The 27,871-nt window shown below is 40.8% G+C and overlaps 2 protein-coding genes across 3 annotated transcripts; one reads left to right on the forward strand and one right to left on the reverse strand.

Annotated features, from left to right (window-relative positions):
• Window positions 1–821: 821 nt before the first annotated feature.
• il22ra2 (interleukin 22 receptor, alpha 2) lies at window positions 822–8,862 on the forward strand. The gene is made up of 6 exons (XM_066679265.1): window positions 822–882; window positions 1,047–1,179; window positions 2,424–2,602; window positions 5,528–5,697; window positions 8,199–8,374; window positions 8,737–8,862. The coding sequence occupies exons 1-5, from the start codon at window positions 822–824 to the stop codon at window positions 8,346–8,348; spliced, it is 693 nt and encodes a 230-aa protein (XP_066535362.1). The 3' UTR covers window positions 8,349–8,374; window positions 8,737–8,862.
• map3k21 (mitogen-activated protein kinase kinase kinase 21) lies at window positions 8,333–27,848 on the reverse strand. 2 transcript variants are annotated; one of them, XM_066679264.1, is made up of 11 exons: window positions 27,027–27,848; window positions 25,803–26,571; window positions 19,516–19,696; window positions 19,228–19,376; window positions 18,707–18,882; window positions 18,153–18,393; window positions 17,788–17,910; window positions 16,455–16,605; window positions 16,188–16,273; window positions 15,124–15,840; window positions 8,333–8,469 (listed from the first exon to the last, which is right to left on the reverse strand). In XM_066679264.1, exons 2-11 carry the CDS (start codon window positions 26,536–26,538, stop codon window positions 8,450–8,452), a joined length of 2,580 nt encoding a protein of 859 aa, XP_066535361.1. In that variant the 5' UTR covers window positions 26,539–26,571; window positions 27,027–27,848; the 3' UTR covers window positions 8,333–8,449. The 2 variants fall into 2 exon arrangements, with proteins under 2 accessions (XP_066535361.1, XP_066535360.1); XM_066679263.1 differs by lacking the exon at window positions 8,333–8,469 and adding an exon at window positions 10,719–13,172.
• Between the last annotated feature and the right edge of the window lie 23 nt (window positions 27,849–27,871).

Here is a 27,871-nt window from a genome sequence, read left to right on the forward strand (position 1 = left end):
GTGTTTGTATTTATTGCACAATGCTACTATAGCACTTCTGTAGATGCTAATGGCATTATGCTGCTTTGTACGTGCACTGAACAATGACAATAACGTCAAATCTATCTTATGGCACGGCAGCCCTGTTCCTCACATACAGGTTTCCCCTTGCCAGATGTTCCAGATGTCCCTTCAAATCTCCAGTGTTCACTATTTCCTTGGAATCTGGGCTGCTGGGTCTCTAATAGCGCAAATGGTACCACCCAGTGGTACCCACCCCAACACACCATTAGATATAAAGTGCTTAAATCTGTGAGAGAAACGGGCGAAAATGAAGCTCCACTCATGCCTCAGAACTGAAAAAAACCCACAGCAGACATAAGGGTCTGAAAGGAGGTGGAGCACTAACAGCAATTGATGTTCAGCAATTGCTGAGAAAAGGAAACAGACACAAAAGAAGAACATTAAACTAAACAAAGCAGCTGGTGGTGTTGTCAGATCTATGTACTGTCCGCCCTAGAGCCCAGACCACAACCTCGTATGAGATTGAAAACAGTTCCTGACAATTATCCAAAGGATACTACATTTTAGACCATTTCTGTGAGGATATGATGGCATTCAGCCATAACAACATAAATAAGATCAGTTACTGATACCGTGTGATTAGCTCTTGCTCACATGAAATCTAGGTTACAGGTATCAATATTCATCAAAACTATACAGCAGGAGTTCCTCTGCGTCAGATAGCTAGACTTCCCCAGCCCACTGCGAGGGTGGAGATTAGGAACAGGAATTACAGAAGCCTAGAAGAGGTGAAGCAGACCTAAACATTTGAGCCAAACATGTCTGTGCTAAGCACGCTGCTGCTTTTGTGTAATACACTGTTGCTCTGCTGGATAGACAGTAAGTGACCATACCTTCTACACTTCTATTCCTTTCCATTGATTTATTTATTTATTTATTTGGTTTTGTTTGAGTGTGCTAAGCCTTGTAAGATACACTGCTTTCTAAGTAAACCATATTATATAACACCTCTGTACTGTATATATCCACTCTGTGTCTGTAAGGCACTCTGCCCCTGCAGGAGGACATGGCGCCTCTCGAGGTTGAATTCCATTCACTGGACTTCAGGAATACCCTGCACTGGAAACACCATCCCAGCGCTCCGAAGGACCTGCAGTACTCTGTGCAGTATAAAATGTAAGTTCCTGATGTGTCATTATTAATAAACATGAATACATTTACAAAATAGGAAGCAACTTTCCTGGACATTAGTCTCGAAAAATGGGAATCATTCTGAAAAATCAAAACCAGGCAGTATTTTTCTGTCCGGAATAAAAATATAAATAATTTAAATTAAATAAAAAACTAGGACATAAACAATTCAATAAATGGAGATGCAAATGTTCTACTATATTTAAATAATACATGCTCCGATTTTATTTATAATTATAAATGTTTTTATAAAACAACACTCCTTAATGGAGATTATTTATAAAAAATGATGTAAATCCACAGAAATGTCTTCATTAATTAGGACTGACGCCTTTTAACAATGTTCTAAGAAAAACAAATACTTTTCACTAAGCCCCTTCATGTCTGTGTCATATTGAGTACTCAGTAATACATCGTAGGTCATTTTGTGATATCCTTCATTAACTGTTATATAATGTTACATTACATTCTACACGTATGTCATTGTAGTCCAACAGGAAGTTCAGTATCAGTCTAACAATAACAGACAATCTTAGATCTATAATTCAGCAACGTAGGTGTACACAGGCATGATATTCTGTGCAATCAGGCAGCAGCAAACCCCCTAGCTACTACCAAGCAGTGAAGCAATAGAACGCTTTACTCTGGAGTGATGGAGGTCCATTGAATACGTTTGAGGTAGTGTAGTGCACCGCTGGGTGGCATGGTGCTGCAACAGATAGTGTTGCTGCCTGGGGTTGTGGGTTTGTGCCCCGATCTGCGTGACTCTCTGTGAGGAGTTTGGTGTGTTCTCCCTGTGTTTATTTATTTATTTTTTAGAAAATACACAATTGTATGTTTATTTTCAACCTATTCTTGTTTATTCTTATTACGTTTTTGTGAAATTAGGAGGGAAACAATATTTATTTCACCTTAATGATGTTTACTTCTACAGTTAAAAACAATCTGAGCTGACTTTATCCCAAATAAAACATCTTGAACCAATTTTATTTATTTATTTATCCTTTAATGATGTCGTGAGTGTGTGCACTGGAACAGGGCCTCACTGTTGGCTTGATCACTTGGAGCCAGGAGTATGTGTTAAGCTGCTTTATAGCTATGTTTTATTTATTTTTTTTAAAAAAAGCACTACAAAAATACATTTAAATTGATATTTAACATTTGAACTGAGCCACATGTTCCAATAGGAGCTAATGAAGTGACTTGTTTGTTGCTTCTTTTGGTTTCAGCTATGGAGAAAAGCAATGGAGTGAAGCCAGGCACTGTCAAGCCATCAGTGATTTTCAGTGTGACCTAAGCCAGGAGACATCAGACCCCAGAGAGTGGTACTATGCCAGGGTCCAGGCCATATTTTCCAATGGTCTGTCAACATGGGCCATCAGCAAAAGGTTTAACCCACAATGGGACAGTAAGGGGCGAATTTATTTTGTAATGTTGTTTGGCTTTGCTATTAGATGGTCTGCTTTGTTGCAGCTGAACTGTGTTGATGTTTGGGTATTATTTGGATTTATATCCTATTTTCTCCACAATGTTTTGTCACTGCTAGTCCCATGGACGGTGTTAGACCTGTTTAAGGGGTCTGTACACCCTGTACACATGTAAACTTAGCACAAAAAGTAAGGAAATTTGTGTTTGATTGATTATTTCTTTGTTGTAACAATGCTTCTTGGGAATAAATCTTATACTGTTGGAAAAACTGTTAATTTTCCTTTTAAATGGTGCCACATTTATAAGGAACATGCATTTGTGAGATGAACAGTAGAGCCGAGTATGTGGGCTGCGCCCATGAAAAATTGGCCAAATCCAATGCCAAGCAGTTTATTCTGCCATTGACTCGTTTGGTGTTTGGTGACTGGATGATTGACGTTTAAAGAAGCAAGACGTATTGGCAATTTAACAATATATTCATTTAACAGACAGGAGCCTCAGTAGCGTGTGGAAGAACCATACACAGCCACAACAGCCTGGCACCTCCTTCTCATGCTGGTCACCAGCCTGGTCTATCACTGCTATGGGATAGCATCCCATTCATCAACCAGCATTTGTCGCAAGTCAGCCAATGTGGTAGTGTTGGTCACTCTGGCCCAAGCTGATCCCACAGGTGTTCAATGGGGTTGAGGTCAGGACACTGGCAGGTTATTCCATCCTCTCCTCTCCAAAATCTGGAGGTAGTCTCTGATAAACCCTGCTCTGTGGGGGGCGAGTGTTGTTACCTTGAAGGATAGAGTTCGGTCCCAGACTGTGGAAATAAGGGATTGCCACTGATTGCAGAATTTCTTCTCGATCTCTCTCTGCATAGAAATAGCCTCCAATGATGACTAGCCTTGCTTTTCCAGTGAGGGAGATGCCGCCCCACACCATCACACTTCCTCCACCAATAGATGTTACTGTATCAGTGCAGTAATTAGCATAGCATTCTCCGCATCTTCTCCACACTTTGACCCTATGATCCAACTGCTGGAGGCAGAATCTGGACTCATCGCTGAACATAACATTCCTCCACTTGTTCAGGTTCCAGTGCACGTGTTGCTGACACCAGCGCAAACGGGCCTGACGGTGCAGGGCAGTCATGGCAGGCCTCCTGGCAGCCCGATGACACCTGAGATTGACTGCGTGCAGTCTGTTCCACATTGTCTGGGCTGAGAGCCGTCAGCCATATTGTCCTGCAAACCTTGACTGCAAATCTGTAGAAGACTGGTTACGATCCCTAAGTGCTGACAAGGTGAGGAAACAATCTTCTTGTGGTGTCATCATTTTGGGACGCCCACTTCGCGGCCTGTCTCTGACATTCCCATTATATGGAACTTGGCTTTCATACCCCAAAATAATGCCACAACATGGTTTTGTGGAACACCAGCTTGAAGTTGCCCTATCGCATGAGCTCTTTACAGATCAGTCAAACTTGGCATGCCGGTTCTTCAGCACCTACTATCTACCAAACACAAATTTCCTTACTTTTTGTGCTAAGTTTATATGTGTAATGCGACACGGTAGCACAGCAGGTAGTGTCGCTGCCACAGCTCCAGGGGCCTAGAGGTTGAGGGTTCGATTCCCGCTCTGGGTGACTGTCTGTGAGGAGTTGGTGTGTTCTCCCTGTGTCTGCGTGGGTTTCCACCGGGTGCTCCAGATTCCTCCCACGGTCCAAAAACACACGTTGGTAGGTGGATTGGTGACTCAAAAGTGTACATAGTTGTGAGTGAGTGTGTGTCACCCTGGAAAGAACTGGCGCACCCTCCAAGGTGTGTTCCCGCCTTGTGCCCAGTGTTTTCGGGTCTGCTCCAGACCCACAGTGACAGACAATGAATGGATGAATATATGTGTAAATCAAAATTCATTCTCCCACTTTCGTCATATTATGGTAATTGTTGCGTAATATTGAAATAAAACAATTAAATTCCTAAAAAATGAAATTTCAGTACACTATACTCAAATGTATTTTGGAATAAAATACTATCTCCAAGAACAAGAACGTTTTCCTAGATGGAATGAATGCAGTTATTAATAAATCTCGCTTGCCATTTTCAAACTAATTCTTATTTAGGTTGTTTTTCATTGAACAAAATGACAAGTTACCATTAACTGACAAGTGCAGAAGAATGAATATTGATTTACAATTACACACACGGCACGGTGGTGCAGCAGGTAGTGTCACAGTTCAAGTCCTGCTCCAGGTGACTGTCTGTGAGAAGTTTGGTGTGTTCTCCCTGTGTCCGCGTGGGTTTCCTCCAACAGTCAAAGAAACACACGTTGGTAGGTGGATTGGCGACTCAAAAAGTGTCCATAGGTGTGAGTGAATGTGTGTTGCCCTGTGAAGGACTGGCGCCCCCTCCAGGGTGTGTTCCCACCCTGTGCCCATTGAATCTGGGTAGGCTCCGGACCCACCGCGACCCTGAACTGGATAAGTGGTTACATTCAATGAATGAATAAGTTACACAGTGTTCTCCCTCTGTCCGCGTGGGTTTCCTCCAACAGCCCAAAAACACATATTGGTAGGTGGATTGGCGACTCAAAAAAAAGTGTCCATAGGTGTGAGTATGTGAATGAATGTGTGTCACCCTGTGAAGGACTGGCGCCCCCTCCAGGGTGTTTCTGCCTTGCGCTGAGTGATTCCAGTAGGCACCCATTGCAATTCTGAACTGGATAAGAATGAATGCTTTAAAATGTATTTGTACACCGAATAAAAAAGGTATAGGAATATACAAGTTTTTTGCACAAAAGCGTTTACTTATTATTGGTCAACATTACATTTGACTGAGCAGAAAGCAAGGTTATTAAGGGCACGTCATTATAATTCTGTGATATTATACTAAAAGCAGTTTCTTCTGCCTCACAGCCATCTTCAGTCCACCAAAGATTAAGATGAACGTGACAGAGCAAGGCATTGTGGTACAGTTCAGACCTCCCCGCTCTCCTGTTCATGGACAGAAGAATACCAGGCTGTCTGTTACTAAACTACAGAAGCTGATATTCAGGATATACCTAATACACAACGACGTGGAGGAGGTACAATGATTAAATATGAGTGCTGAATACAATGGGAGTAAAAGTTATTAGGTCCACCTACCTTGGATATACACTCATTAGCTATATTAAGGGTCCTTACGATACATGTGCACTGTATACACTTACAGTTAGTGTGCCTATAGCGCCGCTGTTGATGCACAATTAGCTACATTTCCATACTTGTGGTTTAAAAATCCTGCACACCTCAGCTCCCTCTCAGAAAACTTAATACTGTAAGGCTCTGGGGAGGAACTATTGTAATTCTGCTATTGTAGGTATACAGCATTAATGATTTTGTTAAAGCGTGTATCAGGACACCGTTAAGCCAATGACACTTGCTGTCATCTTTTTTTTTTAATATTGCACTATTATTGAAACACCAAAAAAAAAGGGAAGACAAACTAAAATCATCATTCACATTTATTAGAAAATAATAATTAATTCTAAATTATTATGACAAAGCAGAATAAACGTTGATGGAACGTCTGTCAATCCAAGCAAAATGGTCAGAAGAGAGTTCACATATTTACAGCATATGAGCTAATATAATATACGTTTAGAAAAATTGCTTATTACTCCTCCCACACTGTACTGCAGTTTTTAAAATGCAACCAATACAGAGTGATACACGAACAGTTGTGTTAAACAGATAAAGAGATTGTTTGCAGCAGGAACCAGCATCGTGTGTTTACAGTGTAGTTACACTGTGATTTGTCTCTTGCTGCTACAGAAACATGTTAATGGTGAGTTTAGGGAGGAATGACGATTGGTTGGTGGGTCTACAGTGGACAATTTGAAATGTCTGTTAAGTCATTAGTAACTGCTCCAGGAGGTCTATGCATCAGTTTGCATCATATATTTATCCCTCTATGTGAGACTATAGATAGTCAAATGGCCCAAAACCCATAAAAAATGTTTGTGTCAAGAATAAATGGCTTTAGCTTCCGTGCTGGTTCCCCAATCTTTTGCAGAATCGTGACGGTCGTGAACTGTGGACATGTCTGGGGCACTAAAATGAACATTGTTTAATTTATCTTTGGGTGGCACTGTGGCGTGTGTCTGTGTCGCCCTGTGAAGGACTGGCGCCCCCTCCAGGGTGTGTTCCCGCCTTGCGCCCAGTGAATCCAGGTAGGCTCTGGACCCACCACAACCCTGAAGTGGATAAGTGGTTACATTCAATGAATTAATAAACTACACAGTGTTCTCCCTGTGTCGCCGTGGGTTTCCTCCGACAGCCCAAAAACACACGTTGGTATGTGCATTGGCGACTCAAAAAAAAAAAAAAAAAGTGTCCGTAGGTGTGAGTGTGTGAATGAATGTGTGTGTCACCCTGTGAAGGACTGGCGCCCCCTCCAGGGTGTTTCTGTCTTGTGCTGAGTGATTCCAGCTCCAGAGACCTGGGGGTTGTGGGTTCAAGTCCTACTCCAGGTGACTGTCTGTGAGAAGTTTGGTGTGTTCTCCCCGTGTCCGCATGGGTTTCCTCCAACAGTCAAAGAAATACATGTTGGTAGGTGGATTGGCGACTCAAAGTGTCCATAGGTGTGAGTGTGTGAATGAATGTGTTGCACTGTGAAGGACTGGCGCCCCCTCCAGGGTGTGATCCTGCTTTGCGCCCAGTGATTCCGGGTCGGCTCCGGACCCACCGCGACCCTGAACCAGATAAGCAGTTACAGAAAATCAACAGATCACTTGATTAAAATATTTATTAATCTGTAATAATTCAGACTGGGCGATAACTTAAATAATACTGGACTGTCATGAGGAGACATTCTAATAAAGTTTTTTTTTTGGGGCAAATAAGTTTTACAGCTCTGATATATAGCTTCTTAAATAATGGCATAATCCGTCTAATGCCATCTTTAATTTCCTGTGATTGAGCAACAAATAAACATAGAATGAAAATAAAAGATGCGGATATAAATACACTTCAATAAAATGTATCAGTATTTTTTCTGTTATTTTCTGTAGAAAAGTGTTGAAGGCTTTTGCTGTGATTCCTCCGAGTGCTTAATTATATGGTGGTTATTTGAAATTCATGGGCACGGCAATGTAATAGAATATTAATTGTAAAGAAACATGCAAGTCCTCCGAATTTGTAAATACTAGTGTTTACGCAGCGTTCATGAATATGGTGGAAAGTTATGAGGAATGTCTGTTTTACTGTAAACTCCATTTCATGAATGAGGTCAGATGTATCCAATATCTACTCTGAAAAAATCGTAGGTACGATACTATAGAAGAACCACTTTTGCCATTACATTTAAATGGAAATGTACCTTTTGACTGATGCTGTTTTAAACCTTAAATGTGTTTCTTTATGGCATCGCTTAAAGAACCCTTTGTAGCACGTTTATTTTTAAGATTATACATAACTAGCAAATTACTTTATTCCAGCTATTTTCCATTCCTTTTTGGCTGTTTCTATGGAAAAGGCCCTTTTAGTCCTTACATGTCCACTTCCTGTGGACTACTACTCACATGAAACATGTTTTGCCTGGCAGGAGAGCTACGAAACCAGCGGCTGCTCCAAGAAGATCACGATTCAGGCCTTAAGCCCTCAGACAGCTTACTGCCTTCAGGCTGTTACCGTCACACCCCACTCAGGCCGAGAGAGCGCGAGGGGTCCCAGCACCTGCGTCACCACTCTCTGAACATCAGGGTCCAGTGTCTCCCACAGGTGAGCCTTACGTAACCTGCTGTATTGTCCTTTTGTAGTCGAGAACACCGTAGATAGCCAGCGGTGTCCATCACCTTATCCCACCATTGAGTTTCCTCCACAAAAAAAGATGAAAACAGACTTGTTAGTTGTCATCTGATATTTAAGGATTGTTCCCAGGAGACCGCACATATTAGGTGCCAATCACCTCAGGCTAAAATTAGAGCTGTGATCTTTCATGCGTTGGGGGCTAAAATTAGTCTCTCATTTCTTTCACAATTCGCACTGGATACGGGGCAGGCCAAGTGGATATTTTTAGAGCATTTATCTGATGACTTCCAGCTCTATCTTCTCCTCATGTCTTCCTTCTTTTCTGTCTACAGGAAGAGACTGCCTCTGGAGAGAAGAAAAGTCTCAAAGTATGAAGAGATCATATATCATCCTTATTTATCTACAGCATGTACTTTTTTAGAAATGGAAACTGATTACATGTAAACTGATTAAAATGGAAGAAAATAAAACATTGAAGAGCATCTGGTCAATTCCGGGAAAAACATTTTTTTTACCAGCAAAAATAGACTCAATCATATGAACATTGGACATTTAGTATTGCACAACAGTCTGAAAAGAGTTGCTATTGCCACTCATGTTGGTGTACAAAATACAAATCAAATTAGGAATAAAAGAATTTATTGATCACTTGTGTACAATATAATAAAGATAGTGACTCTGGGATCAACCCATTAACCATTATTGAAGCAATGGCTGGTAAAGAGCACCAGCGACCCATTGCAGAGAAACAGAGCTTAACATAGATTTTGGTCATGTGGGTCAAACGGACAATGAAAGAAGCCCTTCATTGCTAAAATACAGTACGTGTGTACTCTGTAACATATGTAGCATTTCTTCACAAAGCAAACTGGTCGTGCCTCCTCCAAACAGAAATTTCAACTTTGGTGAAAAATGAAGAAAGTGAAAAATGTGTCGTTTGGTCCCTAAATCCAGTGAAACTTTCAGTTCGTTTACGCATCTCAGGGTTGTTTCAAGGAAAGAGTTTCCAATTACAACAGCATGTAAAACTAGAATGTCTGTGCTGTTTTAAAAAATATATATAAATAAAAAACATTACAGTATCTAGCACTGTGTCGCTCCACTCTATCGCACCGTTACTTCATTTTAGTACAAATAATTACTGTATAGACAATATACAAACCAGTGTTTCTACAGTGTATTGTTCGTAAAAATCAGTCGTGCAACTCAGTGTTCCAGGCTCATCCAGCAGTACATCAGCCCTGTCTATAACACCTTCAAATGATCATAGCATGGATTCATATAAAGTTTGTCATCACATGATCAAAAAAAAAAAAAAAAAAAAAAAAAAAAAAGAGAAACATTATTATTATTATTTTTTACAGTGCTACACAACATGGCATTAAATGTGCAGTTAAGTCCGGATGTTCTAACATTACGTCCAAAAGCAGACACGGCAAGTTCATAAATAGGTCCAGACATTTGTGAATATTTGAGGTAACTGCAGACATTAAACACCATTTGGAGACCCCTAGAATATATTTTGTTTCTGCAGAAAGCTCCATCGTACCTTCACCATGAACAGAGTGCACATTAAACAAGACGTACTTGATGTACGAAATGCGCAAGGGATGCAAAAAAACCAAAACACAAATACAAGCACATACCTCAATATTCCACATGTCTATGAAAAAGGAAATAAATAAACTTATATATATATAATGTCACTCTTCTTCAAACTGAAGAGTCTTCATTATAACATGGCTACGCTTTTGTAAATATTGAATATGCCAAGTCATAATATCAGTTTTCTATTCTAAAAACAGCACTGTGGATACTTGTATATTTTTGTGCCTGATTCTAAATTGAGGACTATAGACCTCTAAAAGATTTGCATCATTCTGTAAGGATTTTTTTTCACCCCCTCCTCCCCTCCCTCTCTCTCAATGACAGAAATTAATGGTCTTTGAAAAATCACTGCTGCAGTGGTCTGTGTTGCTTTTTCCTCAATTCCTATTCCAGTTCTTCAAATTCCTAAATCCTTCAGAAGTACATTAAGCAGTCAAAAACATGAATAAAATGTTACACACCTTTAGGAAAGTAACTCCTGTGCACTGGAGTAATATTAATATTCTTAAAATTTAACACTGCTATATGTCAACATCAGCTCCTCAAACTATTGGCTACTACTAGCAAAGCAGCTCAACTACCGCACGCGCCGAAGCTTACCGGCCTGTGTGCATTATAAAGGAGCTGAAGTTGTACAAAGCCAATTCAGTGCCTGGCAGTGTGGGCTTGGCTTTAAAAATATTTGTACTCAACAAAACTAGTACATCTAGAAGAACTGTTCCATACAGAAAACTCTGTCATCTTTGGAATAACTATTTTTGTTTACTACAGTACAAATCAGTGATTATTAAAAAAACCATTAATTTCTCTCACAGAGAAAACCAGTTTTGACCAACTTTATAATATAGGTATCAATCAAGTCTAAAGATAAATATCACTTTATAACCCTACGAGTAGCAGTCATGTTGTTTTAACATTTGGATGTATTTTGTCATTACATCAGTGCCAACAACTGTTGAGGATATGATAGGGTAAAGTTCTGTGCTGAAACTTACTCAAGTCTGTGGTGTCACCTTCAATAGTGTTTGGGGAAATATAAAGATTCGTAGAAAGCAAATAAACAATGGATCAGAATCAGCATTTAAAAAAAAGAAGCATAAGCCAAAATACACTTAAGGAATAAGTGTAAGTTTTCAAAACGAACAGAATGCTAACGTGGATTTAGTCTGAAAAAAACAAACAAAACAACCTAATTCAAATAAAAATCAGGCAACCCTTAAATTCACTGATTTAAGGCATTAGCTCATTAAAGTAAAATTCATCTATTTAATAAGACACTATGGTCCACTAATTTTCAATATAAAATGGCACAATCACATCTCTTATGACTCTACACTGAATACTAGAGTATGATCTGATATGTAATTTAGAAGCCCAAGGCTAGTTATGCAGCCACCGGAGCTGAATACATTACACGCTGACATTTATTTTTAGGGCTGTCAATTATTTTAGATTTCATTTTATAATTAAATATATTTAGTCAAAAACTCTGCAATCTGTCCCTAGAGGATATCTAGGTACAAAGGAATGAATAATACCTTGCTCTGCTATATAATTAAGACATTAAAGGGGTTCACGCTTTCTGTCCTCAGCGGTGGATTCTCTGTGGATACCGTGGCTTGTATTAACAAGTACACGATTGCAGTTCTGTGACACCTACTGAGCTGTGCCGTTATGGGAGAACACTGACGAGGTAGAGCAAGAACAAATATGCACCTGGTACTTGCACATTTTGGGAAGTAAACTACAAGTCTGAACTGTAAATCTGCACTCAGATATCCGAGAAACACTGGCTATATTTCACAACGCTCTATAGCAGTTTCCCAGATATGATTAACGAGGAAAGTTCACTTGTGGGGAAGCCAGAAAGGTCTAGACCTCTTCCATTAAATATCTAAAAGAGCAACGTTGATTATCATAATACTGACCACACAATGATTAACTATGCTATTTCAGGCAAATGATTCCAAATATAACAATGTAATCAGATTTCATTAACCGCAGGGAAATTGTGGGTGATAAAATGAAGCCATCTAATCTCTGGCAAATTCACTACAGAACACTGGTTACAGAAAGTAACTGGTAAGAGCAGAGGAAGTCATTCTGTCCTTCTGCTGTCATAAGACCCATGAAACTTCCTCCTGGAAGTAAGACATATTCTGTTACTATGACTAATTGGCCTATACCCTCTGGTTTACTGGAGCTGAAGTCTATACCTTAGATAGAAATCAGAATTAGAATTACACGGATAATCAATAATTAAGGGGGATTTAGAGATCTTGATTCAAGTCAAAACCAGTATTAAACCCATCAATTTCCATTGTTTTCAAATTTATAATAAACTTTCTAAACATTCTGAAGATCCAGGGATATCCTCATAAAAAAAAAAGGACATGCAACTTTATATATAGACAAATACAAAAAATAAAATGCTTACGAACTCTTTTACAGCAGTAGTACCATCTTCTGCAGGGATTTTGGCCCTTGGAATGTGCACGAGTTACGTCGTAGTGTAAAAGCAAAAACAGGCTACACACTGGCAATTCTTCAGTACAATGGAATGTTGATCATTCTCTTTATATGTCCTTTCATATTAAATTATTTAGCAAAATATACTGAATATAAATATAAAGGTACAATGTGATAACTCCAGCAGCAATAGCTTAAAATTGGGAGAAAAGCCATGGTGTTCAGTAAATCCTGAAAAGTGGAATATCTTTCGTCAAGTCAATACACGGTTGATGCTCCGGGAGGAGAGGCAGCTTATTTCAGGACAAGAACTCCTTTTCCAGTTCAAAAACAGAGGGACGACTTGGGGTGCTCTGAATTCGACAGAGTGGAACAGTGCAATCGCGTTTCTGACCCTCTGTGTCCACATCCAGCAGAGAGCAGCCAACTTTGACCTCGGAGGAGAGCACAATCCCCAGATTCTGGGCACTCTTTTCTCCAGAGTAGTGCCCAAGAGAGTAGCTCTTGTTACGACTCCTCAAAAGACCCCAGGAGTGAGGTTTCCCTCTTAATGAGAGGGGTCTCGGTCTGGATAATGATTCTGGTGGCATTTGTTTCTCTTGGTTAGTGTCTCTGTCAGACTTCTTTCTCTGGAAGGATGAGATTGCAGTGAGTTCGGCAGTAGGGTTGGTTGCAAAGCTACTGCTGGCAGCTGTTGAGACAAATCACAACATGGTTAACCTGGGTTGAAGGAACACTAGGAAAGATTTGTTATCTTTGCTCCTGGGCTCCCTCTAAAGCTGCAGAGTAATTCACTTTTACAGCACTGTCCTTAAATGAAGAGGGAAACAGGCGGGGCGGGGGGTTGTATCCAGCCCACCTCCAGAAGTTACATAGTGCAGTTTTTCTGCAGCACCAAGCCTGGATTAGCAACGACAGAGGCTCTGTTCCACCTATTACAGGTCAGTGAAGTACCACACTGGTTCTGAAGCTGTAATTTTAAGGTATTAATACTACTTAGCATGGCTTTATTTTGTGTGTCACGCCCTGGCCTTGTTTCGTCTGTTGTTTCCACAATGTGCTATTTGTTTTTGTTTCCATCTCCGCCCTAGTCCTGCCCTAGCTTCTCCCCCTCTTTATCTATTCCAGGTGTCCCTTGTCAGTGTCTTCTATTTAGGCTCCTTTGTGTTACTTCTGACGTTCCACCTTTCGTTATGCTCACAAGTCGTTTTGTCTCTGCTGTTCCTTGCTCCACTTTCCCTGGTCTCATCTGTTTCCCTTTCTGTGCTCGGTTTGCTCTCCACCTTTGTTTCATTCGCTGTAATCTGTCTGTCTGTCTCATATGTTCCTAGATTTGCTTCTCTTCCCTTTGTCATTCTGGTATGTTTGTTCCTTCCTTGTGCTTTGTGTCTTCACTCAGTTTAGGTTTCTCTGTCTGTTTAGCTCTCTGTTCATTTCTCTCCATCTGTTTAGTTATCTCAGTCCAGGTTTAGTCTAGGTCTCAGTTTAGTTCCCTGTGTATTGTCTTTCTGTCCATGTCCCTCTGTTTTGTTATCTCTTGTTGTTCTAATAAAGTTTGTGTTACTGCGTTTGCGTCCGCCTCCGTCAGTCCGCCCCGCGATCCTTACAATATGTATCATCTACTTTTAGAATACATCAAATTAACAAACAAAACATAATGCTCACAGCATTATGTCCTAATTAGTGTTGTCACCATACCCCATTTATGACTTTCGATAAGATACCTGCCTAAATATCACGATACAGGTACCATCGCAAAAACCTAAAACATCAGGAAAAGTAACATACTTTCTTGTGAGGTGAGGGCGGTCGGCAAAGTCGCTTGTATCTGCTTGTTAACTGTGATGCCACACTTGAGGTTTTGCCATTTCTGGGTCCAGTCACGCCTTCTGTCCCATGTCACATATTCATAAGGCGTGTCTACTGTTTGAACAAAGCTGAATGCCTCAATTATGTGACCTCAGTTCAGGAGTTCAGAAAAGGGATAAATTTAACATAAAAGGAAGCCAACGTGTTTTTGGCAGCACTTTTTGCACATTCGCAGCTCATTCTGATCAGTGTGATCTGCCCCATGGACAGAATGTGTGCTGGTGTGTGCTCCACCTCTGGTGCAGACGAGCTGTGAGCTATGAAGGTTTGGACAGAAAGTCGATGGTGCTAGTCGGGTTTTTCGCTTTTTAAGTAACTCGATATAAGGTCTGAAAAGTTGCTCAAACTAGCGGCGAAATCATTAAGGGAGGAAGAGGAAGCAAAGCGATGCGGGCGCACACTACCCCCCCTTTGGCACTTGTCGGAAATGCCGCTCTTATTTTAAAAACACTCCTTAAGGTACCGGTACTAATGACATGGGGTATTGTACCCTTTTTTCATGACAAAGTATTGAGATACATTTCTAGTACCTGTATACCGTGTAACACTAGTTCTTATGCAATCTGAAAAATCATTATAAAAAGCCAATGAGTTCATTGTAAGTGACCGAAATATTGACTCATCCCCCAAGGTAAAAAAAATATTAGCAAAAAATATATATACACACACACATTAGATGCAGAAATAACCCATTTGAACAAATGCATTTTTATAAATCTGGAATCAGCCTGTTAAGTCATGCTGTTAAGTCAGCACCTTCCTATATTACTCACCATTAAGACAGACAGCAGGGCTGGATTTTTTCCTCCTGAGGCGAGAGCCAGGGGCAGGGTTGTTGTGTGGTCCAGGAACGTCTCCTCTGTCCAGGGTCCTGCCACTCTGAGCTGGGGATACCACCTGGTTTACCTGATGCAGACTAGAGTTCTCTGGGGGGGACTCTTTCACTGGGCTGTGCTCCGGGCCCTCAGAGTCAGACTGGAGGAGACACTTGGTGGAGTTGCACTCTAAGATGGAGGACATAGCCAGCAGGTTGACAGGAGTTGCTGAAGAAGTGTCTTCTTTGCGTGGGCGGCCGCCAGGTGGGCTGGTACTACGGCGAAAGCGTGTGGCCCGCTGGAAGAGACCTTCACGCTTCTTCTTCTCCTCCCGTGGCTCTGGCTCCTCACTGGCTGCAGCCCTGTGGACCTCACGCAGGTCAAAACCCAGAGCCACAGAGGCAAGGATAGAGGCACAGCCATAGAGCACAGAGTCAGTGCGGCGACGACCACTTGAACGCTTTAGGCTGTTGGTGGGCGTGTGCTGAGGAGTGGTGCTGGTAGAGCTAGTGGACGTGGTAGGATCCTCCTGGCTTTCGGCTCCACCAGGGCCTGACCCCTCACCTTGCTCATCCTTCCACAGAGGTAGATCGATATAGACCTGATTAGGGAACTTCAGTTGCTTTGGTTTGTTGTCGGAACCTTCCATAGAGCTCATATCATCTTTAGTTTTTCCTGAATAAAAAGAGCTGAGTTATTAAACGTGTATTACTGCACATACAGTGATAAAGCAATAAGCGCACACTACACTAAAGAACACAAGTCTGTGTTTTTTGAACAAATATTGTGACATTGGCAAAAGTTATATCACATTTTCTGTTCTGTTCAACATTTTTAATTCTTCTGTAAAAGTTCTACAAAACTACAGACAAAATGTAATTTTTCTTTGTCATTTTATGTTTATTGAGGGTTATTAAGCGCCAATTTATTTTCACTAAGAAACAAAACATGTAATTCAAACTATTGTATACCACTTTGTCAAATATAAATTAATGCTCAGAAATGTGCCACACTTCTCTTACCCTGCTCTGCAAATAATTCAGCCAGTGGAACAGACTTCATCAGACTAGTAGACCAAGGATTACTTCCATCTGAGAGAGGTCGGACTCTAGAAGCCAGGTGATACAATTTACATGTTTACATGACAAACAATAAAAAATATGTATAAAAATAAAAGTGGAACAAACAAGAGAACCTCACAATGTAGTCAGTGTTTAAAAAAATAAAAATTGGCAACTCATCAGGCAAGAAAAAAATATATATATAAAAGCAAGCATATACTGGACTACCTTTCAGCACAGTTTCCTCTCTCCTTCGTCTGAATGGAGCTTGGGCCCCACGTGCGAACCTTCTTCTTGATGCCCTTCTTTGCATCTTCAAACTCCTCAGGCTTATAAATAGTGCTCCTACCCCATGTCCTGTTGCTCTCATCCAGTGTTACTGCAATGGACAACACATAATCAAATTTGACCTGTCATAGTGTTTAGTAAATGTGATAACTTTCCACCAAGCAGAATGATTAACAGCATTAGCTCGTCACACCCCAGCAAGAAAAGCATTTCTGGCAATGGACAATTTTTTAAAAAACCATCACCATTTTGACCAGTAGCTCAAAGCGGTCCAAGTTGGAAACAAATAAGCAAACAAGAATATTGTGAATATTTTACTCTAGAACGGTCTCAAAAGAAAAAAAAACCTTTGACATAAGCATTTGGACAGTAATATAACTCTTTCGCAAGGGAATTTATTTCCTTCAGGATTCATTTGTTAAGATGCAAAAAAATCAAAACAGTTGGATGTGAATGGATCGTTGTAGATGGCGTTGCAGAAATATTGAAAAATCTTTAGAATTCCCTTTAAATTACTGACTGTTTCTATTTGTGTTGGTTAACGATACTAATACCAAATATGGACACGCACAGGCTTTTGTCCACAACTTTTGAATTAGTGAAAAAGTACAGGATATTAACTGTCCCAATACTTAGCCAATGAAGTCAGAAGTTAGTATTGGTCTGAGGGAGCAATAAATGTTGAAAAGCCCATTGATTGATGCATCCTAACAGGCTGGTTAACCAAAGCAAGTGTCATGTCAATTTCAACCCACACTGCTCATGACACCTATGGCTGGTAAAGGTGCACATTCTATAAATAAAACTTGTTAAAAATGTTAATTTGTTGAACAAGGATTAACAGCAGTATATAAGAAAACCAAGCCGGAGATAAGAAAAAAAAACACAATCAGATGACCCAATTGAGCTACAGCATCCTTGCCTCTCCTCCATGTACGAGGTTTACACTCGCTTGTGATATCCACATCTTGGTGATACACATATATACTGTCCCTTTGACTAGAATCACTGCGACAGCTCACTAAATGGAAAAAGCAATGTAGTAAAACGGTCATATAGTCACCATTCTGTTCTGGAAAACGTCCTCATTAAAACAAACATGTGTTTCGACTAAATGAAAATCCATTCACGTAGGATTTGGCATTTAAAATTTGCATTACTTTTGACCTAACCAATATATATGGCATGAAAATGCTCTCAGAATATCTAACTAAATACAGTTAAGTAACCCAAACTGAGGTGTAGGATCAGAACATAAGAAAAGCCCACATACACTGGATGGCACGAAGGCGGGGGATGAGGGTAGGGCTGCTGGGGGGGCTGGAACTGTTACTGTTTAGGCTCCTCCTCTTCTCCATGGAAGGCGAGGCCTGCACTGTGATCTTATGCTGAAAATCTGGGAAAAACAGGCATGCAAAGTGTAACATATTGATTCATTTTCTTTAACTGCTTTATCCTGTTCAGTGTCACGATGGGTGCAGAGCATACCCAGAATTAGTGGGCACAAGGAGGAAACGCCCTGGATGGGGCGCCAGTCTATCACAGCTACAGTTACATGCATTTTCTATAATAATTTTACTACTAGTGTTCTCACAGCACATAGCATAGTGAAAGTGTCAGTCACCCCAGCCAACCAACCTGAAGGCAAACTTATTCGGTTTCCATCCTTCAGCTTTAGACGACTGCGTTTGAACTTGCCCTTCCTTTTGTTGACGTTGGGCTTGTCCTTGTTGAGCTGAAAAATGAGGATATTGAGCTCTCGTTCAAGCACATTGATCTCTCTTTCTGCTAACTGCTGCTCCCTCCTCTTCAGGAGCTCTTCATGGGACTTCTGCTGCAGTGCTGCCCGGGTCAGCTCCTCCTCACGTGAACATAGCTCCTGGAGAAAAACACTCAAGTTTTGCTGGATGCTAATATTGATGGATTATTGGTAACTATGTGATAATCCCATAGTAATACAGATAGAACAGTTATTCCAACACATCCAGGCTTTATAATTCACAAAAAATGCCTGTGATTTATCAACAGAAAAAGGAATTATCTGGGGGGAAAATGTTAGATCTTGTGTAACCTTCTTCAGTATTTATTTGAATTTCATGGAAAACAAGATCTTGCCTTGTGTGTGTTTAATATTTGACAGACACATATACATACACATACAAACACACTTTCAAAAAAGACAGAGGGCTAACCTTCTCTTTAGTCCGCAACTCATCAAACATTTCCTGGATCTCCACCCTCCAGTCCTCCTGCATCGAATGGAAAGAGTCTTGTGGCATGGTGGCCATCACTGCCTCCTCTATGGCGGTCAACTGCTCCAGTATGGCGGCAAATGTTGGCCTGATGTGGGGATCCTGCTCCCAGCATTCTACATGTTGGCACATATTAATTTTCAGCAATGCTTCTGTTGTGCTGTCGACATTAATTATAAGCTAATAAGCATATCATACATTTCCTGACAAACATATCTCGTCTTGATGGACTACTGAAAGTACACTACATAACCATATATGAGGACACCATCTGATCCACCATTTCTTCTTATGTCAATAGTATTACCCGAAAGCTTCTACTCATATGCTGTAGTACTCAACCAGCTTTACAACAGACATTGGAAGAGATCTATAAGGATGTGATGGCCTTCTGGAGTCCCCTATCAATCACGTATTGTTTGCCAGGTCAAGTGTGTTTGGATTTGAAAAATCCTACCTACCCTCCATGAGCTTAGCAAAAGGCTCAGGACAGGTGGATGGGATGGGAAGAGTTAGTTTGTTGACAGCTACTCCATAGGCAACTGCTAAACCATCTATACCACGATAAGGCACCTCGCCGGTCAGTAGTTCCCAAAGGAGCACCCCATAACTGGAATGAAGGGACAAACAGTTACATTAAAGTAAAAGGTTCCCAAAACTGAATGAGCTTGCCCACTTTATACCACTGCATTTCCCTGTTGATATATAAAACTATGAAGAAAAAAAAAATTCTAGATGTCAGGTCTTACCTCCATACATCACTGCCTTTGGAGAACAGGGAGGACTTGATGACCTCGGGAGCCATCCAGGAGTATGTGCCAGCAGCACTCATTTTGGTTGTCTTGTGCCACTCTCTGGCGAGGCCAAAGTCAGTAATCTTCAGTGTCTTCCTCCCAATGTCATTGTTCTCAATTTTTTCAAGTAATAAAACTGTAAGAAAAAAGGCACATTCATAAGAGATTGTATTAATTCAGCATATCGTACTCAGTTTTAAGTATAGCCTAAATCTAATATAGGTTCTACAGTGGCTTGCAAAAGTATTCATACCCCTTGAACTATTTAACATTTTGTCACCTTACAACCACAAACTTAAAGGTGTTTTATTGAGATCTTAAGTGATAGACCACAACAAAGTAGTACATATTTGTGAAATGGAATGAAAATTATACGTGGTTTTCAAATTTTTAATCAAATAAAAATCTGAAATGTGTGATGTGCAAAAGTATTTAGCCCCCTTTACTCTGATACCCCTGAATAAAATCCAGTGCAATCAATTGCCTTCAGAAGTCACTTAATTAGGTAATACGTCCCAGTTCCATTGTTGAAAGAAAGACATAAGTAGTGCCATTTGCAGTTTGCCATAACCCATGTAGGGGACACAGCAAACATGTGGAAGAAGGTGTTCTGGTCAGATGAGATCAAAGTTAAACGTTTTTGGCCTAAATACAAAGGGCTGTGTGTGGCAGAAACGTAATACATCTCATCAGCCTGAACACACCATCCCCACTGTGAAACATGGTGGCAGCAGCATCATGCTGTGGGGATGCTTTTCTTCAGCAGGCACAGGGAAGCTGGTCAGAGTTGATGGGAAGATGGATGAAGTTAAATACAGTGCAATCCTTGAAGAAAACCTGTTGGAGGCTGTAAAAGACTTGAGACTGGGAAGGAGATTCACCTTCCGGCAAGACAATGCCCCTAAACATACTGCCAGAACTACAGTGGAGTGATTTAGATCAAAGAATATTTGTGTGTTAGAAAGGCCAAGTCAAAGTCCTGACCTAAACCCATTGAGCATCTGTGGCAAGGCATGGAAATTGCTGTTCACAGGTGCTCTCCATCCAACCTGGCTGAGCTTGCGCTATTTTGAAAAGAAGAATGGGCAAAAATCTCAGTCTCCAGATGTGCAAAGCCGGTAGAGACATAGCCCAAAAGACCTGCAGCTGTTATTGCAGTGAAAGTTGGTTCTACAAAGTATTGATATAGGTGGGCTGAATACTTTTGTACGTCACACTTTTCAGATATTTGTTTGATTAAAATTTTAAAAAACATGTATCATTTTCATTCCACTTCACAAGTATGTACTACTTTGTTGTGGTCCATCACTCAAAATCTCAATAAAATACATTTAACTTTGTGGTTGTAAGGTGACAACATGTGAAAAGGTTAAAGGGGTATGAATACTTTTGCAAGCCATTGTACCTACTAAAATATGTTCTTCTACCTCTACTACCCTACAGAACAACATGGAAAAATTGATGTGGTACCACTAATGAAGTCACCAAAGATGGCCGACAATTCTAAGCATATGGCACTGAATTGGAAGAGGCAGAAAATCAAATGCACAACCCTAAAGCAAAACCCTATATCACTGACCAGCTGTCTTCTCTGATGCAAAGAAAATGCTACATTGTATCAACTGCTCTCCTTTTTGGAACCAGCATACTTTCAATTCCAGCCACTTCTGTTACAAGTAAACTTTTTTTTTGAGTGCTCAAAGAAGACCTTGTGAGTGGAGTATGTAATTTTGTAAGAAGCAGTAAGTGTAGCAGTAACCCCACTTTTTTGGGGTGAAAAAAAATTCTAAATATTGTTTTAAGCTGCTGTTGTAAATAAGTATATGTTCTTAATGACTTGCCTGGTTAAATTAAAGGTTAAAAATAAAAAAATACATTTGTGATCCTCACCAACACAGGACTTAAATCAATAGCCTCACAGGCCGAAAGCAGAATTAACAGAAAATTAAGCTGTCACCTACTGTATTACATGAAAATCTGGTTTACTGCCACCTAAGATATCAGGAACAACTCTTGCAAAAACCCTTACTGCAAAAGCTACTTATCTGAAAGCAAATAGTTCCAAACGCAACCAAGCTGTGACAAATCACGGCACTGGTTTTTAAAATGCTTGCATTGTTAAACACTTACACAAACGATCCTGGCACAGCAGAAGTTAAAGTTCATAGACCTTTTTTGGAGTTGCCTTATCACACATGTAGCATGCAACTGGAGATGCGTTCACATTGCTGGAAATGTTCTGCATGGTTTACACATGGGGTGGCATCTGTCTAGTGAGGTCCGCGAGGCACAGCATGACTTCACTCACTGTGAATTCTCCAGAACATTACTGGCTCTAATCACACAAGGGCTCACTCGTATATTACCAGGAGTGTGTACTAGAGGCCTAGCAGGATAAAGTCACACACAGCTCTTCCGGGTAAAGTCTGGAAAGGTTCTGGGTTCCCGTGCATGTCTGAAATGGGCTAGATATACTTGAATGAAAATACAAGGATTACAGGACTACAACCCCTGCTTTAGGTATTCAAGAAAGCTTTGAAGTCGTCAAACTGTTCAGGAAATCCTTTCAGATTTCACAAGAGAGCAGTTCACTTGCTGCATTAAGGAATGTATGGTTAAGGAGAAACTAACTAAACGTGTCCTAATGTCAAACTGTCTGAAATAATATTACACCAACTATACTTTTAGAAACCATTAAATGATCAACGCTGTCAGGTGACAATTTTACTGGTTACAGACAGAATTTTAAAAAATTAAAAAGAGTTCAAATCCTTTGTTTTTGAATGTAGGGCCATTATTCCAGTGCAGAAAACAGTGGCCTGTGTTATCTAGAGTGATGAAAGCTCCTGCCCGAAACCTTTATTTTAAGGAAGACACACATCTTGGGATTCCATTTCAAACAAGTTTGGCAACTTCACGCAAATAACTCTCAGCTGTTTCTCAAAAACACTGAGACATCATGACAAAACTTTAAAGGAGGAACCATTTATAATAAGAACAAACAAAACTGTGCATGCACAGTTTCACTGGGGCCTCATTAGAGGCTACGAAACTCATGACATCAAAAATGATTTGGGAAACCAAACAAACAAAAAAAAAAAAAAAAAGGAAACTGAAGAATCTGTAACTGAAGAACTGTTGCTGCTACTCAACTTAAATATATGAACAGTTCTGAGAAAACAAATTGTTGCTTCAAGAAATTGTTCAGTGAAATGTCCCTCTAGTGCCACTTTTAAGTCACAGAAAAACTAAAAATGTGTCAGTGTGGGAATTTACTTTTAAAAAAATCCCCAAAACATATCTGAATGATAAAGAATGCCTAGCAACATTGGCATTTTTCTTATATATTTCAGTATGAACACAAATTCTCCCTTGTTCTGTTTCTTCTGTTTACCTTCCCGTGCCTTGTTGAGAGCAGACATTCTTAAGATTCCTGAAACTTTCATTGGATGTGCCTGAAACTAAATATTAATGTGAGCACTGAGGCCTGGCACTGAGCCAGGTTTCACTACAACTGCTGGCTACAGTTCTGCATTACATATGCTTCCAATCAGAGGAAGCTCCCTGTCTTGGAGAGAAAGCAGCTGCCATTGAGGAGATTAAATATAATGGAAAATAAGCCTTTCAGGCTGAGGAGTCGGGGCATTCTTGTGATGGCAGTCACCTAGCAACCAGTGCTTGACCACTCCATTGTACAAACTTGTGTTAAGCTTTTGCCCCCTCATTAGCGACATTCCTACGAGAGAGGTATTAAAAGATTAGGGCACACAAACACTATTTCGCTGACTTTATGTTATGGTTTAAGGATAATCGCTGATCTTCGAGTGTGGCCACTGAGAAAACCACTGGTTTAAGGTTCTGTTGTCATTTGTCCCATTTGAAGAATGTTACGTGTAGGAATTTCAGAATACAATTTGTTTTTGTCTAACAATGTATTGTTCACCTTCAACCTGCTAAATAATACCACAGCTGAATGATCAGTGAGCTGCCTTATTCAATGGGGTTCTCCTTACGAAGAGTTGAAAGCATGGAATGACAGAAAAGGCCTGGCACACAGTGGGTGGTGTCCTGAGTGCAGCCCTAAGCAAACACACACAACTTTTCAATTAAGGTCAGCAAGCTTTCAGTGTTGTTTGTCACAATCTTGTGGAGGGACAAACAAACTTACTTGTGTTAACAGTACTTTGGGGTACAGAGATGACCACATGAATGTATGTGGGAAAAAGAAGCATAATATCAGATGTTAAGAACTTAAAATCTTTCCACTTCCAACAAATAACTGCACAACAATATGAATATTTACCGTTAAACTACATGAATACATCATTCTCAATTTCGCAAGTGTAGGGCTGTAGTGAATATTACTCAAAATAAAAAATTAAGTGACTATTACTACTGCACAATGGCCTAATTTCTGCTCCCAAAATCCCAAACATTCCCTCTGACAATACTTCAATGCAAAGTAGTCAATCAGCTTTTATCTGCCCTTTTTAGAGGCAGCGGATTAACAGCACTCTGAACCTCAGCATTAGCCCAAGTAACAAGGAGCACTGAAATTCACAGTGCACCATTTCTGAGAAATTACGTCAGGGTCTTACACAGCGCTTTTCTAGGCACCTCAACAATCACTAATGTGCAGCATCCACCTGGAGTATGTGAGGGCAACTGAAGAATAAACAGGATATCAAAAATGTAAGCGTTAATTTACTGTACCAGCATCCTTGACATCAAACAGGCTCTGTATCAGACTTGTGCACCAAAAATATGGGCCTGTGGGTTTTTAAGATACCCAGAGTTTACTAAACATGGACACGTCTGACAAATCTCACTGCAGAAGTACCAGCAGTAATGCAGTGGCTGTTTCCAAAAAAACATCACAGCACTACTTTCACTCTTGTCTTGAATAAAACAAACCACGGTAATAAACACCAACCATTCAACGATGAAGACCCTATTAAACGTTATGGATATAAAAACCAGCTGATTAAAAGCTACTTTGTAGCCTGCTATAGCGCTATGAGCTGTGCCTCATCTGGGTCCTTTATTTAATTTTCCCCTCTATTTCCATAATCATACACAAAGAAAAAAGCATTGCAAAGGCTTTCACACCCCCCTTTTCCTCTTCTTTAAAATGATATTATACTAATACAATTGAACTAACATCTAAGGACTATTCCAGTCAGTTCTACGGCATTCAGTGTGTCAAAATTAAGTCAGAAGTTTGTATATACAGAGGAAACATTTCAATGAACAATGGCCAGCTGTTCAAACTCTTACATCATTTCACATCCTCTTAACACTGGAACTAACCAACAAGACCAATCTGAAATAGACACACACAGAGACAAACTGCAGCTGAAGAGCATTTTGTGCACTGCCAAATTAGTGAAATGCTCAAAACCTGTGCCTAGGCATAGTCATTCCTGGATTGACAAATTCATTAAGTGCTAAGGAATTACTTCTCGAGGAAACTCATCTTTGTTGCCAACATGCAGAGACAGACTACATCTCAAAAGAAAAAGGCATATAGCACATTTTTTGTTATGCTCTCTATGTAAAATCTACAACTAAGCCTTATACCAGGGCAAATCTAATAAGTGCAAATTTCTACTTTCACAAGACAAGCCCTGAATACAGTCTACTGTGTTGGTGGATAGAGCTAAAATGGTTACTAAAGTAACAAGAAGGAATGCAGTGTCTATGAACAACAAGGGCTTATGCCAGTGTCAGAACATCCCTTAATTCTGTATCAATGTTTGATGATGTCAATTTTTTGGTGGTCCACTGTTATAACATTTTAGGTCTCTTTTTGGAAAAAGGCTATAGAATACGATTGAAACCTCTGATGGTTTTTAATCCATTAAGTCATGAGTTATGACCATCCTGACAAACTTAAGATGTTCCACATGAGGTGGACCCTTCCTTAACCATATCAAATCATGAGCCTGTATCATATTGAAAAGCATACTGCAGTATGATGTGATGAAACGTTGAAATGATACGACATGGTATTTTTCTAACACAGCTCTGGTTCTGAGCCATGGGCATAAGAGCAAGGTGAGTCTAGGTAGAGCATGGAGTCTAAGATCATGAGTCTAGGAATGAATGATTAACTTGCTAATTGCAAAAGGAAATTCCAATGTGACAAACTCACAGTGAGAAAGAGGTGGACAAACATAAGAAGCCGGGAAACGATAAGGGCACTGAAACAGGGGGCATATGCTGTGTGATGGTGTGCTTACTATTGCTGGATTTAAGGTCTCGGTGGATGATGGGCACCACAGCTTCTTCATGGAGGTACTGCATGCCTCTTGCGATCTGCACTGCCCAGTTCACCAGAATGTGAGGGGGTATCCTCCTGCCTGTTAAGGCACGGTTGAGAGTGCCACCGCGAGCATACTCCATCACCAGGCATAGATTGGGCTCATCTAAACAAACCCCCTCAAGTTTAATGATGTTTGGATGCTGCAGCATAGAAAAGAGTTTGGCCTCCTGTTTCACGCTGTCTGCTGTAGCTGTGATGTCTTCATCAGGGTCCTGGCGTGCTGCTTTCACTGCCACCTCTTGCTCCTTCCAGGCGCCCCGATACACCTTCCCAAAACCCCCAACACCAATGATCTCCTCCAGAACCAGCTCACTGAAGGGGATCTGCACAGGGGAAGCAGGCACAGCCTTTTGCCTGTAAACTGTGTGCTGGTAGGTGACATAGTTGGAGGGAAAGATGCCTACACGGTGGTTAAGTTTTCCAGTCCACCATCCTTCATCCCCCGACACAGCTGCGTCTTTAGACAGCACTTCCACCACATCGCCGCGTCGCAGGCTCAGCTCGTCCTCGCCACTGGCCTCGTAGTCATATGCTGCGGTCCACAGTGAGCGCGAGCGGGAGCACACTGGTGCAGAGTGAGGGGGCCATGCATGGCCAGGGGGCTCACCTAGCCGCCCCTCACCGCTTGGGGAGACGGCCGGGGGAACATCCATGGCTCGGCACCTGCAGCAGCACCATAAGTTGTGCTGAAATCAGAGAAAAATATGAAACAGGTTCACAGAATACTGTGCAGTAAAACCCCATGTTCAATCTTTGCTGAAGGTAAAGCCAAAATATCTATAAGCGATTACAGTCATAAGTTGTAGCAAGTGTAATTAACAGTTTATAGTATTTCAATACCAAAATATAGCATGATGTTAATGGATTTATGAAACATCCCTACATTGCTTTATTTATTTACTATGTAGTCACAAACTAATCTGGCCCTCTAAAGCCAAAAGTTTGGGCACCCATGATGTTGTCAATTTCTTAAAGAAACTGACCCCTGCCCTCTAACATAAGTGCTCCCTAGGGGAAAAGCGGTACATTTACGTTAAAACAGTCCTCGTTTGAGCAAACCGTTGAAATCACTTAACAGGGACCCAGGGAAATATATCTGTAATTGTTTAAACCGTGTGACATTCATTATCAATAAACTCACCTCACATTTAGCTTCACTGTCACTGTTGGAGTGAATTGTGAAAAAAGGTGTCCATGGCAGGTGCCATTCCGTTACATACAGTTTCTACGTAAAGTTTTTAAGTTCTTCAGCAGCTCAGAGGCACTTGAGAAGCTGAAATTACCTTCTTGTTGTTATCCGCGGGTGGAGTTCGGTTCGGCTCTGACGATGTTGTGGTTACTCATCGTTTTCTTTCCACCTCACTCTCAATGTCTCGCTACAAATATTCTCTAAACGTCGGCCAAATCCCGCATTAGTGCAATATTTACGTTAGCTAGCTCACTACCGGTACAAAACAGGTAAATAATTGGGACTTCCATTCATTTATTAACATAGAACGGAGTTAAAACGTTCTACCAGCTTTTAGAAGTGACCCCTTCAGAAGAACTCCGTGGGAAGGCCACACTTTAGTGTAGTTTATTAACGTTAGCTTCAGCAACGAGGCTAGCGTTACAGGTGCAATCCGCCGCCTACCTGCAGCAGTCCATTCGAATTTAGCTCCAAAACCGAGTAAATAACGTCAAAGTGCTACCGTACACTTAAATGTACAGAATAACCAAAACCGCCGCCACACATCTTCACTCTTACATATCCAAAGCGTTTCTTCGGCGAAGTTTGTCCTGCTTTAGCCGCGTCGTGCTACGAGAAACATTAGCGTTAGCTCGCCGCTCTCTCAACAACTTTCACTAAAGCTTAACAAACACTTTAGGAAACTTCCAGCAGCTCCAACACACTCCATATCAAATCGGAAGGTTCTGACATTCTACACTCCGCCTCATGACAATACCACATCCAGCCAAGGACTTACAGCGTTTCAAAAACGTGAA

The sequence above is a fragment of the Hoplias malabaricus genome, chromosome 8 (genome assembly GCF_029633855.1).
Source record: "Hoplias malabaricus isolate fHopMal1 chromosome 8, fHopMal1.hap1, whole genome shotgun sequence".
NCBI classification, from domain to species: Eukaryota; Metazoa; Chordata; class Actinopteri; order Characiformes; family Erythrinidae; genus Hoplias; species Hoplias malabaricus.

Coding starts and splice junctions, on each gene's coding strand:
- map3k21 (XM_066679263.1), bottom strand. CDS start 26,538: ATGGATGTTCCCCCGGCCGTCTCCCCAAGCGGTGAGGGGCGGCTAGGT. Junction 18,394..18,706: donor AGTTGCGGACTAAAGAGAAG/GTTAGCCCTCTG, acceptor GTTTTTCTCCAG/GAGCTATGTTCACGTGAGGA. Junction 16,606..17,787: donor CCGCCTTCGTGCCATCCAGT/GTATGTGGGCTT, acceptor TGTCCATTGCAG/TAACACTGGATGAGAGCAAC.
- il22ra2 (XM_066679265.1), top strand. CDS start 822: ATGTCTGTGCTAAGCACGCTGCTGCTTTTGTGTAATACACTGTTGCTC. Junction 883..1,046: donor GTTGCTCTGCTGGATAGACA/GTAAGTGACCAT, acceptor TGTGTCTGTAAG/GCACTCTGCCCCTGCAGGAG. Junction 1,180..2,423: donor TACTCTGTGCAGTATAAAAT/GTAAGTTCCTGA, acceptor TTTTGGTTTCAG/CTATGGAGAAAAGCAATGGA.